Below are 13,546 nucleotides of genomic sequence, written 5' to 3' on the forward strand. Positions count from 1 at the left end.
AAAGGTTGGAAAGAGATTGGTCGGAGGCTGGACAAGGGTGACAATGATACCGTACCAACCCTATGATTTTTGTCTTCTTTTTTTATTATTATATTTTTTAAAATATATTATTATTATTATTATAATTATTTCAAAAAAGACAATAAATTCAAACAAAATCAATGTTTACAATAATTATCAAAGACAAGCAATCAATTGCTATATCAAATAAACAATTCTTTAGGGATTCTATTCGATATATAGCATAGATTTTTTCATTCATGCCATATCCTATTGAAGAGACACGTGTTATTCTGTGGATTTAATCATCTAATGACACGTGTCATCTCTTCATAAAGGTTGTATACCTTTTCGATAATACTGCATGTACCATATCTAACCTGAAAACGGCGAAGTATGTAATAAACTGGCTCAGCGAAAACCCTAGGGTTTTAGAAGGAGCTGCTTTTTGTAACCAATATTTTCTCCATCAGGAAGAAATGGGGTTCTGGGGTCAGTTCTTCTATATCTTGAGCAAAGCCATTTTTTCTCGCTTTAAATTCTTACTATTTCCATTTTCAGATTTCATTTTTCGATATGTTTGGTTACTGGCAAACTGCAGAGAAAAGATTAAGCATATAGAAATTGCAAATTTAATTATGATAACGGGTTTGGATCGACGTGTATGCTTATGAAATGAAAACCCCAAGTTTCATTATCATCATCCTGCCATTTGCGAGTAACCAAACGGCTCATTAATAGTTGTATTTGTTATTCATGAAATTCTCTATCTGTTCTCATAGCCCTTTTCTTTTTTCTTTTTTTTTTTTTTTAATTTTTTTGGTATCAGGAATTGAAATCAAACCTGGAAAACCGCACCCTTATCATTCGGACAATGTGCGGGGAAAGCTTCACATTACACAGGTACATTCTTCTGGTTCATTAATTGAAAGTTAAATGAAAAAACTAGATCATTTCATTTTCTGAATTGTGGTTCATGTTGGAGTTTTCGTTTTTATCTAATTAGTAATTAATAATTAATGTAGCGGTAAGGTATTGTAGTTTTAGTAGTTTACATGCTTTTATGAGTTATTTTGAGGTTCTTACACTTCATTACTGGAGTGCTTTGCTTATTTGGAGTGGAATGAAGTCGAAACATTTACAATGCAATTTTGGTTAATTTTAGTTAGAATTTAGACTTAGTTCTCTGAATTGCTTCTCCAAAGCATTTTTGGATTTCTAGTTCTGGTTTTTGGTTTTGTTTTTCTTGATGCTGTGTATGTTCCATTGTTAATCTATGTTATGTGATAATTCAGGCAACTTTAGGCCTTGGATCGTCCACAGAGAGGGCTGTACTTCAGTGTTCTGTCAGACACAAGAGTCCGATTATCTTGTGTTCCTTGTTACCAAATCAGAATGAGACTTGCTCCTTAGATCTTAAATTTGATGAAGATGATAATTTAATTGCTTTCTCAGTAATTGGCCCTCGAAGCATCCACCTCTCTGGTTACTTTGTTGCTGAAGATGGTGATCACCTACGAGATGAATATGAATCGTATCCTTTTGTTTAATTTCTCCAATTTGACTAACAAGAATTTGTGCATTCCATTTTTTTTTTTTTTTAAGTTTCATGAAAGAACTTAGAATATGGTATATATCGCGATTTATTCATTCCTTTACTACATTATGAAGTGATTCTTATGGGGAGGATATTGCTGAGACTGAGTCAGAAGATGAGTCCTCTGATTATGATTCTGAAGATGAGTATGAAGATGACTTCATAGATGATGATGATCTTGAGTTCTTCCCACCTTCACCTGTCCCAAATAGCGGAGGTATGTGGCATTTTGGATAGCTTTACGGGAATTCATTAACTAGAAATTAGATCATACATGTTCCTTTTTCCATCATGTCATGTGATTCAATCTGTAGCCTTCCAAACCAATTTTATTTTGATTTCTTAATAATTTTCTAATAGCTTGTTCCCAAAATTTTGACCTATTGGTTCAGGAATTTGGGTTTGTTTTCAACAAATTGAAGCTTCAGTTAAAATTGACGTCACTGCAGAAGTTTGGATGATAGAGTAGCTTTCTTTTGTTGAAAACCTGTCTATCAAAGTGTCTAGAACATGGCCCAGGGATAAAAATGAAAAAATTGTTAGAATGAAAAGTATCAGCCAAAATCAATGTGACACAAAGGAAGATTTAAGAACCATTTGGTAGATACGATGAGAATTTAGTAAATATAGCTGCTTTTCTTTATACAAAAAGAAAAAAAAAAAGAAGATTATTTCTGTGGTTGACAGGTAAAATTTTGGTGAAATTTTAATGTTTTAAACACATTACCAAAGCATTACCAATAGATTAATCTATTATTTCACTTTGTTGATCCATTGCCCATTTTCTGAAAATTGTGCCTCATAATTTTTCTAGATGTTCATTCTTACAGGTTTCTGTTGCATTTGTACTGGTACTTGACATGCTTTTTGCTTACTATTCTTTTTTGAATTAACTATAGTTGTAATTGAGGAGATAGTGGATGATGAGAAACCTACAAATGGAAATGTGGAATCTAAACGATTCAAGAAAAAGAATCAATTAACTGGCTCTGAGGACAAAAATGACTCCCAGCGTCAACTTGTTGTCAAAAGAGGTGCTGGTGTGACAGTTTTGGAAAGTGAAGATGAAGATGGCTTTCCGGTTTCTGCTTCATGTAAAACCGAAGATGCTATTCAACAGCCTCAGCCAGAAGCTGAGAAACAGAGAGAAGAATTAACTACTGAAGAAGGCAAGAAGACAACAAAAGATGGTAGAGAAAAGAAAAGAAAAATCAAAAGCACTGATGAAGATGGTCAACAAGAAAGGTGAGTTGGCCTTCAACTTAACAGTTTTTCCTGAACTTGATATCATAGTTGGTTCTATTATTTATATTTTGCTGGCCGCCTAACTTGCTAATGATATGTTCAATCCATTGATCTTTGAGATGGTTACAAAAACTTTGTTAGGAAAAAGAAGAAGAAGAAGAAGAAGCAAAAAGAAAAGGGTACAGATAACATCAATGGTTTCCTGTATGATGAAGTTCAGCCTGTGAAGGAAGAGAGCCTGGATCCAGAGCAGGTTTTGCCTGTTGGAAAGAAACATGATCAGCCATCCAGTGATAGGTGAGTACTCCTTTCCACATTTTTGTATTCATAGAGAGATATGACTGTAGATAGACAGTGCCTATCTGTGGATATGCACATGCATGTACATTTACTCAATTATATTTTCTTTTTAAACCCTCTCCAATAAGAAAAGGATCATAAATTGATTTGCATGATAAACAAGTATACTGATTAGGTAGGGTCTTAAGTTAAAACCTTTCAGGTAAAATATTGTAGGGAGAATAGACTTTCCTCTCCTTAATCTGTTGACCTTGCTTTACATAAGCAAGAAGAGCAGGCTTAATGTTCAATGGTACTTTTTGATAGACATATCCGAAGTCTTGAAGTGGTGGAAACTTGGAAGTGACTTAGGATGTTAGGATTTTCTTTTCTCCCACTTTTTCTCTCTCAGAAATGTACAGAATGTGATTTGCATGGTAGGATGATGCTATATGTTGCCCTTAGCTAAATTTATATGTTAGTTACCCAAAAATGTTACTACATACCTGGCAGGGTCCTTGGTTCAGAAGCAGACAATATACCTGGCGGGAAGCTCTCTGAGAAGAAGAAGAAAAAGAAAAAAAAGAGTAAGACTTCGCAGGAGAATCAAGAGGGTGCAAATGCATCAGTTTCACAAAGTGGAGACAAGGATACTTCCACTTTGAAGTCTGAAGAGAAGCAAACTGCTGCCAAATCTTCTCAAGTGAGAACCTTTCCTAATGGATTGGTCGTCCAGGAGTTAGCAATGGGCAAACCAGATGGTAAAAGAGCATCTCGTGGGAAGCAGGTTATTCTTTCTCCATTAGTTTTCTATTGGTCAATTTTCTCATCTGAAGAAAAATAACATTAGTGCTTTGCTCTATTTTTCTGCAATCATGAATGCTTTAATCATATTTTGGATATTTTCTGAAGGGAATGGATAGCAGATTGCCTGAAAAGAGAATGGAGCCTGTATAACTCTGATAGATTTCAATTATTCATGTGATGTGATTCTGAATTATATTTGATGCGAAGATCATGTGTGTTATTATGTGCACTGCCCATGTCACTAGGATTTAGTCGGAGATTCTTACCCAAGTCTGTTCACTTGGTTCAGGTTAGTGTCCACTATATTGGGAAGCTCAAGCAGAATGGCAAAATATTTGATTCCAATGTGGGAAGGGCCCCCTTTAAGTTTCGCCTAGGTATTGTGACATTAAGACTTGTGAAATACCAAAACTTTTTTTTTTTTTTGGAGTGAAACTTTTGATTAGTTAATCATGTTTAATTATTTTGTTTTGGTTTTATAGGTGTAGGAGAAGTCATTAAAGGATGGGATGTTGGGGTTGAAGGTAATTTAATTTGAATTGTTACCAATTTGTTTAATTCTGGTTATTCTTGTTCCTTTAATTCATTTTTGAAGCATTTATATATTTCTGGAACATATATGGCTCTTAGGCATGCGCATTGGAGATAAAAGAAAACTCATAATTCCACCATCAATGGGGTATGCAATACTTCTTAAGTAATCACATTCAGCTTTTGTAGATTAGTGGTATAATGTTGTGTACCTTTCTTGTGACCGGCAATTTTGATCATGTTTAAATGCAATTTTTTTCTCAGTTATGGTTCTAAGGGTGCTGGCGGCAGGATACCTCCAAATTCATGGCTTGAGTTTGATGTGGAGTTGGTTGGAGTCCGCTAATGCCTGTTATTTTTCTTACCTCTCAAGCTATGAAAAAGTTTTTCACTGCTTGAGTGATCATGAACCTGAAAAGAAACAATGATAATCAATCTTAATTATCTTGCAAATTTACAAGTTCATCCGATAGTCTGTCTGAATTTTGAGTTTGTATGAGTATGAGGGAAGCCGTGATGACGAGTTTTTGCTGAAAGCGTCATCTGTTTCTGCTGAATGAAATGAAAATAGGTAATTTTGTGTGGGAAGTTGAACTTCCATTGCCAAATCAACCATGAAAAGGACGTATTCGTGTTTTACGTACTGAGGGTAATGCTGTATGAAGTTTTTAGTTAAAAAAAAAAATCGTCATTTTTCCGGAAAAATTAATTATGCAAAGTACAAAGAGGCAAAGATTCCAAACATAAACGAGAATTTTAGGTTTATTTTTTAACAAAAATTCAGGATTCTTATGTTAAAGTAAAATATGTCTCATATTGTAAAATAATTTTAATAAGTGATTATCGATTAGATTTAAATTTAAAATCTTTACTACTACTGGAATTGATCATTCAAAAATTTTAATTATGTTAATATGAAAAATAAGTAATGAACTATAGATGTGAAATAAAAAGATAAATATATTTATTATATTTTTGAATTGTGATTTTAATTTTTTATAATAGTAAGATTGATTTAATTTATAGATAAGAAGTTTATTTTTTTGAAAGATTTTTATTAAATAAATTTATTTGATAAATGCAAATGAGTTAAACATTACATTGTACTTTTCAGTTTTAAATTTATATTAATGTTAAAAATAAAAATTTATATTAATTAACATATAATATATAAATGTACATCAAACAAATTTTACATGTTAATATTCACTTTATTAATTTGAATTGTTTTTATATAATTATATATTTAATAAATAATTATTATTTAAATTTTTTAAAGATTTAAGTTTACATTAAGGATAAAAGTAATAAACCTATTGTCATTCTTGTGTATTTTATAAACGGGACAAATATTATATGTTAACTAGAATAGATCTCGCACTTTGTAGCAGTATTTTTTAAAATTAATTTTAATTAAAAATTATAAAAATTTAAAAATTATTATAAATAAATTATCAAAAAATAAATTTATTTCAAATAATTTACATATTTTCATCCATTATTAATTATTTATCATATTTCATTTTTATGAATTTTGTGACTTTAATTTTATTTATTGTTTATTAATTTAATTAATTTTTAAAATTTTTTAATATTTTTATAGAGTTAATAAAAATCTATTAACCTTAAAATTTTATCTGAATTTATTTAATTCTAATTTTAAAAATTCCAAAGACTTCATTAATACTTTGATAAATTTTATAAAATTCTCATCACTTTAAAATTTTATTTTAAAATTTTACTTTGTTTTCTACGTAAAGTTGAACTATTTTTAATAAAGTTAGCATATATTCATTTAGATTAGTTTTAAGCCCGTGCTATGCACAAATAAATAAAACCACTATAATTTTTGTTATACATAACATTATTAGTTTTTAAATAATTATATGAGTAAAATATTAGAATATCTATATTGTTATAATAAATACATGGCTATATTTAATACATCCACTTTTTTTTTTTTATACAATATTGAAAAGTCAAGTTTTGATTTCTATCAAATATTTAAGAATATTATGTAATTTCAAAATTTTAAGATAAAAAAAAATTGCTATTTTTTTCAATTTAAAAAATTAATTGTCAAATACTATTTATTTCAACATTTAAAGTTTTATATTTCTGTGCACACGAAGCAAGTGTATCTATAATAATTTTGTAATTTAATATAATTATAATTTTTTATAGCAATTTAAATTTTATTTTCATGATTACAAAATATATGGATAATGGTTGATAAAAAAAACTTAAATCATCATAAATAAATTTTTATCATCATTTTTATTTACAATTTAATAAATAACTTTGATTTGATTAGTAAAAATAAAACTATAAGAGTTAAAACAGTAAAAAGTGTGATATAGATTCTTTTTCTCATTTAAAAAGATAAATTTATTCATAAAATTAAAGAATTACAAAACTTAAGAATCTCACTAAAAAGATTCTAATGCATAAATAAAAAAATATTTGTAACAACTCCTAATAATACACACAATCTAATTTATCAAAAAAAAAAAAAAAATACACACAACCAACCTTTTTGGAGTCTACTATCAACAGGCATAAAATAATTTTGTTTTTTGCACTGTCGTCTTTGTTAAATAATCAGTAATATAGTTTGTTACTTTGCTTCCCTAAAGGTATAGGCAAAATTAACAATTCTAATTTTGCTTGTAACAATTAAAAACTTTATGCTTATTCTAATCTTGTGAATCTATGTTGAATATCTAGAATATAATTGTTACTTTAAATTTAATACCATAGATTCACCTAATTTTAAGGGGATATAGAAATAATTAATTAGATAAAATTATATGTTAAGAAAATCAATGCAAAAATAAATTTTGATATTAATTGTAAGAATTTTTTATAATATTAATATATTAAATTTAGGACTTTATTATATGTATGTTTTCTTCGTAAGGATGAATGAGTTGTAATAATATATATATATATATATATATATATACACACACATATATCTTATATTATGAAAGAGTTGAACTTATATTAAAATTAAATTGTTAGCATTTTTTCTTTCAATATTGTATGTGTTTTTGTTATGAATTTGTGACATATCAACATATCAATATGGAATCTTGAAAATATCTATTTATCTAAAAAAAAATTGAATAAAAAGTGTTTATCTAAAAAATAAATGTAGAAGAATATAGGAAATTGGGTATAAAAGTTTTAATTATAGTTTTAGTATTTCTAAAATTGTAGGACTTATTAAATGAAATAAGTGGTAAATTTCACAAAATTGAAGAATTTGTTTCATTTTTTTATAAGATTTTTAAAAATTATAAAACTAGTACCACTTATATCATCTAAAACTTCATTCGTTACGAATTTAAAAAATAAAATTTTCATTTTTAATTGAAACAAAACATGTTTAGTCAAGCCATAATCAACTATATTATTTTAGGTTGATTTTGCTTATAATACAATATTTGTGAATCTTTATGACTTAGTTTACAATTAATACATAACGCCCAATATGATAGCATCTAAATTAATCAATCGTTCTTAGCAGCTGATTGTAAAACCTTACAAATAAACATAATCTTATAGAGTAACCTCCTAAAATAAACCAAAATCATTAAGTCTATGCTAATTATTACCTCACAAAAGAAAATAACTTTTTAAAAATATCATATTCAACATATATATATATATATATATAATATCATAGATTCACCTTTAAATTATAAATTAGAAAAAAATAAAGTATACTAAAATACATAATTAATAAAATTACTATTCTAAAAACAAAACCTAACATTTGCACAAACCAAAAAAAAAAAAAAAAAGAAGTAAAAACTCAATAAACTTACAAAAGAGTAGTAAACAGGATTAAAAAATAAATTTTTTATAAGATGATAGAGATAAAATTGCAGCAAAACAAAGTTGAAGAATAGTTAAATTTAGTTTACTTAATATTCCTTTTAGAATAATATTTATATTTTATATTATTATCAAGAAATATTATCGTAAATGTATTAAAAGGTTACATTATTAACCGTCTAATGTAATAAGTATTTAAAGATGTAAAATTAATGTAGTTTTTTCTTTAAATTACAAATTTATTTATTCTATTTTTTTTAAAAATAAAATAAAATCTTCTCTAATTTAATGATATTATTATTGTTAACTTGTTAAATGACTCATTTTTCTTTTCTTATTTATTACATTAAATTTCATTTAATTTTTCATAAGTAACAAGGAGATATGAAAATATATTAATGAGTAATTAGCTATTAATTTAATTTTTTAATCTATATTATTAACTAAATTAATTGTAACTTATTCGTATAAAGTAAAATATTAGATAATTAAAATGTAATAAATATAATTAATTTAGTATAACTAATTATTTTTTAAGTAATAAAAATATTATTATAAAAATAATAAAAATATTTTAAATAAATAAAATACATTTATTATAGAACACATGTTTAAATTCATCTACATTAAAAAATATGAACTATTCACATTGAACTGCTTTCTTTATTATCAAAGGGTTTGGATTTTATATATTTATATAAGATAAATGAAATAAAGCTTTCTGGAAGATCTCAACCATAAAATATAGTGAGTAAATTCTTTATTTCTATTGAAAAATTTTTATCCACACCAACAAAATTAGACAAAAAAACATTTTTCATGAAAAATGATAAATTGAATCCTAATGGATCACATTACGATTTTTCATGTAAATAAAATCCAAATACAAATGTCAAAAATTAAGAGTAAATATTCAGTCAATAGTAGACATGGATAGCTGTCAATATTTGAATATTTTTTAAATTCTTTTAATATGATGTGGTAGAGATATATATTATTAATTTTAAATATTTATAATATACAACTATATATATTTAATATCAATATATACTGTTATTTAAATACAGATATAATATAACAATAAATACTAAATAACAGATTTTATTTTTTCTGTAAAATTTACGCTTCCCGGAATTGTACCTGACGAGAAACTTCTCGCTAGTCACTTGTTTAGTTTTGTCAGAGTACAATACAATACGTCATTTTCTAGGAAAAACAATTACTTCTAACGCTCAAAGTCTAAACCATTTGAGTTGCCCCGGTTTAGCCGAACCACGGGCGCCCCCCAATCACATCTTTTCATGGCCACGCCACTTCAAATTCCACTTTTACCCTCACTTTTCAAATTCCAATGCTGCTTTTGTAGCCGCACCAAAATCTCGTGGCCCTCACGGTCAATAAAACAATCTCTACCGTCCACTTATCACCAAACTTCCCACGATGAACGGTCTGGATTGGATTCTCTAACCTCATTATATTTCCCCCTGGAACCTGCTTTCTTCTCAGGGCAAGGAAAGAACAAGAAAAACTGAAGCGGTAGTGTAATACTAAAGACGAACCTCGTTTATATCGAAAAAAAACCAAGCAATGGCGACCATCAAGTGTGTCAAAGCCCGTCAGATCTTCGACAGTCGTGGAAACCCCACCGTTGAAGTAAGTTGTTGATTTCATTTTTGGCGTCCGATTTATAATACTATAAATGGCATACACATTTCCTTTTGGCTTTTGTTTTTCCCTTTAGTCATCGTTTTCTTTGGCTCTGTTTGGTTGAGGAGAAGCCCTAAATGTAACTTCCTTTTGAGTTGAGTGATGAATCTGGGTTGAATGAAAAATTAACAGGTTGATGTTATTCTCTGTAATGGGACCGTAGCAAGGGCTGCTGTGCCTAGTGGTGCTTCCACTGGTAATTTAATCCTCTCTTATATTTATTTATTTATTTTTTCATTTTGATAGTTATAGTTGAAAATGGAAAAACTGAATATATACCGATGCACTGTGGTTACTGACTCTCGTCTCATTTACTCTGGAAGGTATATATGAAGCCCTGGAATTGAGGGATGGAGGATCTGACTACCTTGGAAAAGGTGTACTTAAGGTAACTTCTTTTTTTCGTTGTTGTATAGATTGTAGATTGAGTCAAATTTTGAACTATTCTTCTTTTGATAACTTTACGCATGAATTCCAACAACTGTTGTGTGTGTTACAGTGTCTATTGATGATTTTGAACTATTTGTAATGGTTTTATCATCTTGATGACGTTTAGGCTGTGGAGAATGTGAATACAATTATTGGACCTGCTTTGGTTGGCAAGGTATTATATGCAGCTTTAAGTTCTGATTTTCGTTTTTTTTTTTTTTTTACATCGACTGCAAAATCAAGATCATTAATGTATTTTGATTTATATATTGTTACTCCTTATGTGTTAACAGGACCCAACAGAGCAGGCCAAAATTGATAATTTCATGGTACAGCAGCTTGATGGAACAGTTAATGAGTGGGGTTGGTGCAAACAAAAGGTAAGTTTTTTTTTCTTTTATTATTTTTAATCTTTTTGTTATTTTAATTGCTCTTTTCTAATTAGTTAACGGATGACTATTTCAGCTTGGAGCAAATGCTATATTGGCTGTTTCACTTGCTGTTTGTAAAGCAGGCGCTATGGTGAAGAAGGTTGCCCTCTACCACGTATGTATTATGCTCTTGTATCGACTTGTTTGATTCCTCTCCCAATATAACTTTTCTGTAGGTTCAATTCGATTTGTGTCTTGTAACTTGCAGCACATTGCCAATCTTGCTGGTAACAAGACCTTAGTCTTGCCTGTACCTGCATTCAATGTTATCAATGGAGGTTCCCATGCAGGCAATAAACTAGCAATGCAGGTATAATTACTTAATCTTGTGAACGATGTTTGGATGCCCTTTCTCTTTGTTGAAGTCTTTGATTGTTTGGTACTTTTTTCAGGAATTCATGATTCTCCCAGTTGGGGCATCTTCTTTCAAGGAAGCCATGAAGATCGGTGTAGAAGTATATCATCACCTGAAGGTAGACTTATTTTCCTTTTTGTCACTTTCTTCCCGTTCCCTTGGCTGGTTGTTTTTCAACCCTTGTAGTTTGTTTTTACTTATGTGCTCTTTCAGGCTGTTATAAAGAAGAAGTATGGGCAAGATGCTACCAATGTTGGTGATGAAGGTGGCTTTGCTCCTAACATTCAGGTCTGTAACTACTTGCTTTAATTATGAACCCAATTCTACGTCTGTGGTTTAGTATGAAAGGCCTTTCACTTTTCTTATTTTCATAAAAGCAGTGTATTGAATAAAATGAACTACTTCGCAGGAGCTTAGATTTGTAATGAGCAATAGAGCTCAGGGTCCTGATCATTTGAATCATCTGAGTAAAGAATTTAATTTGCATTGGATTGATGATATAATTTGCAGGAAAATAAGGAGGGACTTGAGCTCTTGAAGACAGCTATAGCTAACGCTGGGTATACTGGAAAGGTTAGTTTCAGAAACATTTGGCATATTAACCTAAAATGTCATGGTTGCTTCATTATCTGCTGTGTTTTTGGTGAAAGCTTATCATAAAAATTGAATTGACCGAATATCTTTGTCGGCAGGTTGTTATTGGAATGGATGTTGCTGCTTCAGAGTTCTATGATAACAAGGATAAAACCTATGACTTGAATTTCAAGGAAGAGGTAAAATATTTTTTTCATGTGACATATGTCCATTTCCGGTAGTCTTCATTTGGTTTAAGGTAAACTGGATTGCTTATCAAAGAATTGTTGCTGCAGAACAATGATGGATCACAAAAAATATCAGGAGACAGTTTGAAGAATGTTTATAAGTCGTTCGTGACTGATTATCCAATTGTCTCCATTGAGGATCCATTTGATCAGGATGATTGGGAGCACTATGCAAAATTGACAAGTGAAATCGGTGAACAAGTGCAGATTGTCGGTGATGATCTCCTTGTCACAAATCCTAAGGTAAAAGGTTTTATGATTGGGATTAAAATATAGAGGTTGGCTTCGTGGAGTTTTTAAATACTTTATGTTTTATGCGTGATTCAGCGTGTGGAGAAAGCAATTAACGAGAAAACCTGCAATGCTCTTCTATTGAAGGTACTTTTGACTAATTTTGTCTACTTCTTCAAGTAACCTCGTGCGTGATGTAGAATTAATGGCGTATTTGTTTGTAGCTGTTGGTTCATTGTTCAGATGAATTAAATTCTTCAATGATATTGATGCTCCGTTTATTTGTCAGGTGAATCAAATTGGTTCTGTAACTGAAAGTATTGAAGCTGTAAAAATGTCTAAACATGCTGGTTGGGGTGTCATGGCAAGCCACCGGAGGTATGCCTCCCTCCATGATTTGTTTTGTGTTATATTGATCTCTGCTTTGTAATCCTCCATGTCATTTATTTGAAGGAAAAATTGTTTGATACGACCTGATGGTTTGAGATATCAGTGTTACATATATCCCTACTTACGTTGTGTTTATTTTCTCCATGTAGTGGTGAAACTGAGGATACTTTCATAGCAGACCTTTCAGTTGGGTTGGCAACAGTAAGTGTTATGCTAATCATATTTTACTGTTTTAAGTTTTCACCAAAACACAAATGTTCCTTGGTTTTTAATTTTACTATTTCCATTTTGTGACGTATTGACCTGCCATTTTCCAAAACAGGGCCAAATCAAGACTGGAGCTCCTTGCAGATCAGAACGTCTTGCAAAGTACAACCAGGTAAAAGTCTTATTCAATATTGCTGTTGGCTTGTAGGTACATTCTGCTATCTCTATCATTCTTTATAGGGAGCCAAAATATCGACTGCATTTGCATTTGGCTAACTATTTTATGATATGGATTGCTCTACTGCAGCTTCTGAGGATAGAAGAAGAGCTTGGAGCTGCTGCAGTTTATGCAGGAGCAAAGTTTAGAGCTCCAGTAGAACCCTACTAGGTTCATTGATGGTACCTTGGATTGCAATAAGCTTCATGGTGTTTCTTGCGGAAGTCAAGCAGACTTTGGTAGTAGTAGGGAAGACTTGAAACTAGTTAAGCATAGATATGAGGTGTTTGTTTGTGTAGGTGTGGTTTTGAGCCGTTTTTGGAGCAATGCATTTGTAACAGTTGTTTATAAGTTATTTATTATGATGCTTCAACTTTGGTGTTTCTCTGCGTAATTATGCTTTGAATGCCGGTTGAATATTTAATTTTGATTTATTCTCTAAAGATCACAATCTAG

The 13,546-nt window shown here is 30.0% G+C and overlaps 2 protein-coding genes across 3 annotated transcripts; both read left to right on the forward strand.

The window, feature by feature from the left end:
- The first annotated feature begins 379 nt into the window (after positions 1 to 379).
- LOC111290997 (peptidyl-prolyl cis-trans isomerase FKBP53) lies at positions 380 to 4,924 on the forward strand. Of its 2 annotated transcripts, XM_022882524.2 has the most exons (11): positions 382 to 492; positions 830 to 903; positions 1,296 to 1,534; positions 1,672 to 1,814; positions 2,497 to 2,842; positions 2,984 to 3,139; positions 3,635 to 3,908; positions 4,218 to 4,305; positions 4,411 to 4,452; positions 4,559 to 4,607; positions 4,724 to 4,924. In XM_022882524.2, exons 1-11 carry the CDS (start codon positions 480 to 482, stop codon positions 4,803 to 4,805), a joined length of 1,506 nt encoding a protein of 501 aa, XP_022738259.1. In that variant the 5' UTR covers positions 382 to 479; the 3' UTR covers positions 4,806 to 4,924. The 2 variants fall into 2 exon arrangements, with proteins under 2 accessions (XP_089624254.1, XP_022738259.1); XM_089768128.1 differs by lacking the exons at positions 4,218 to 4,305; positions 4,411 to 4,452; positions 4,559 to 4,607; positions 4,724 to 4,924 and adding an exon at positions 4,034 to 4,210 and having other exon boundaries at positions 380 to 492.
- Positions 4,925 to 9,806: 4,882 nt separating this feature from the next.
- LOC111290728 (enolase) lies at positions 9,807 to 13,473 on the forward strand. The gene is made up of 17 exons (XM_022882175.2): positions 9,807 to 9,955; positions 10,142 to 10,205; positions 10,333 to 10,397; positions 10,566 to 10,613; positions 10,732 to 10,818; positions 10,904 to 10,984; positions 11,078 to 11,179; positions 11,262 to 11,342; positions 11,438 to 11,512; positions 11,735 to 11,797; positions 11,917 to 11,997; positions 12,094 to 12,288; positions 12,373 to 12,423; positions 12,566 to 12,654; positions 12,816 to 12,867; positions 12,989 to 13,045; positions 13,181 to 13,473. The coding sequence occupies exons 1-17, from the start codon at positions 9,890 to 9,892 to the stop codon at positions 13,259 to 13,261; spliced, it is 1,338 nt and encodes a 445-aa protein (XP_022737910.1). The 5' UTR covers positions 9,807 to 9,889; the 3' UTR covers positions 13,262 to 13,473.
- Positions 13,474 to 13,546: the final 73 nt, after the last annotated feature.

Source organism: Durio zibethinus, chromosome 11 (genome assembly GCF_047325235.1).
Source record: "Durio zibethinus cultivar Kanyao isolate XHJ-2024 chromosome 11, ASM4732523v1, whole genome shotgun sequence".
NCBI lineage: Eukaryota > Viridiplantae > Streptophyta > Magnoliopsida > Malvales > Malvaceae > Durio > Durio zibethinus.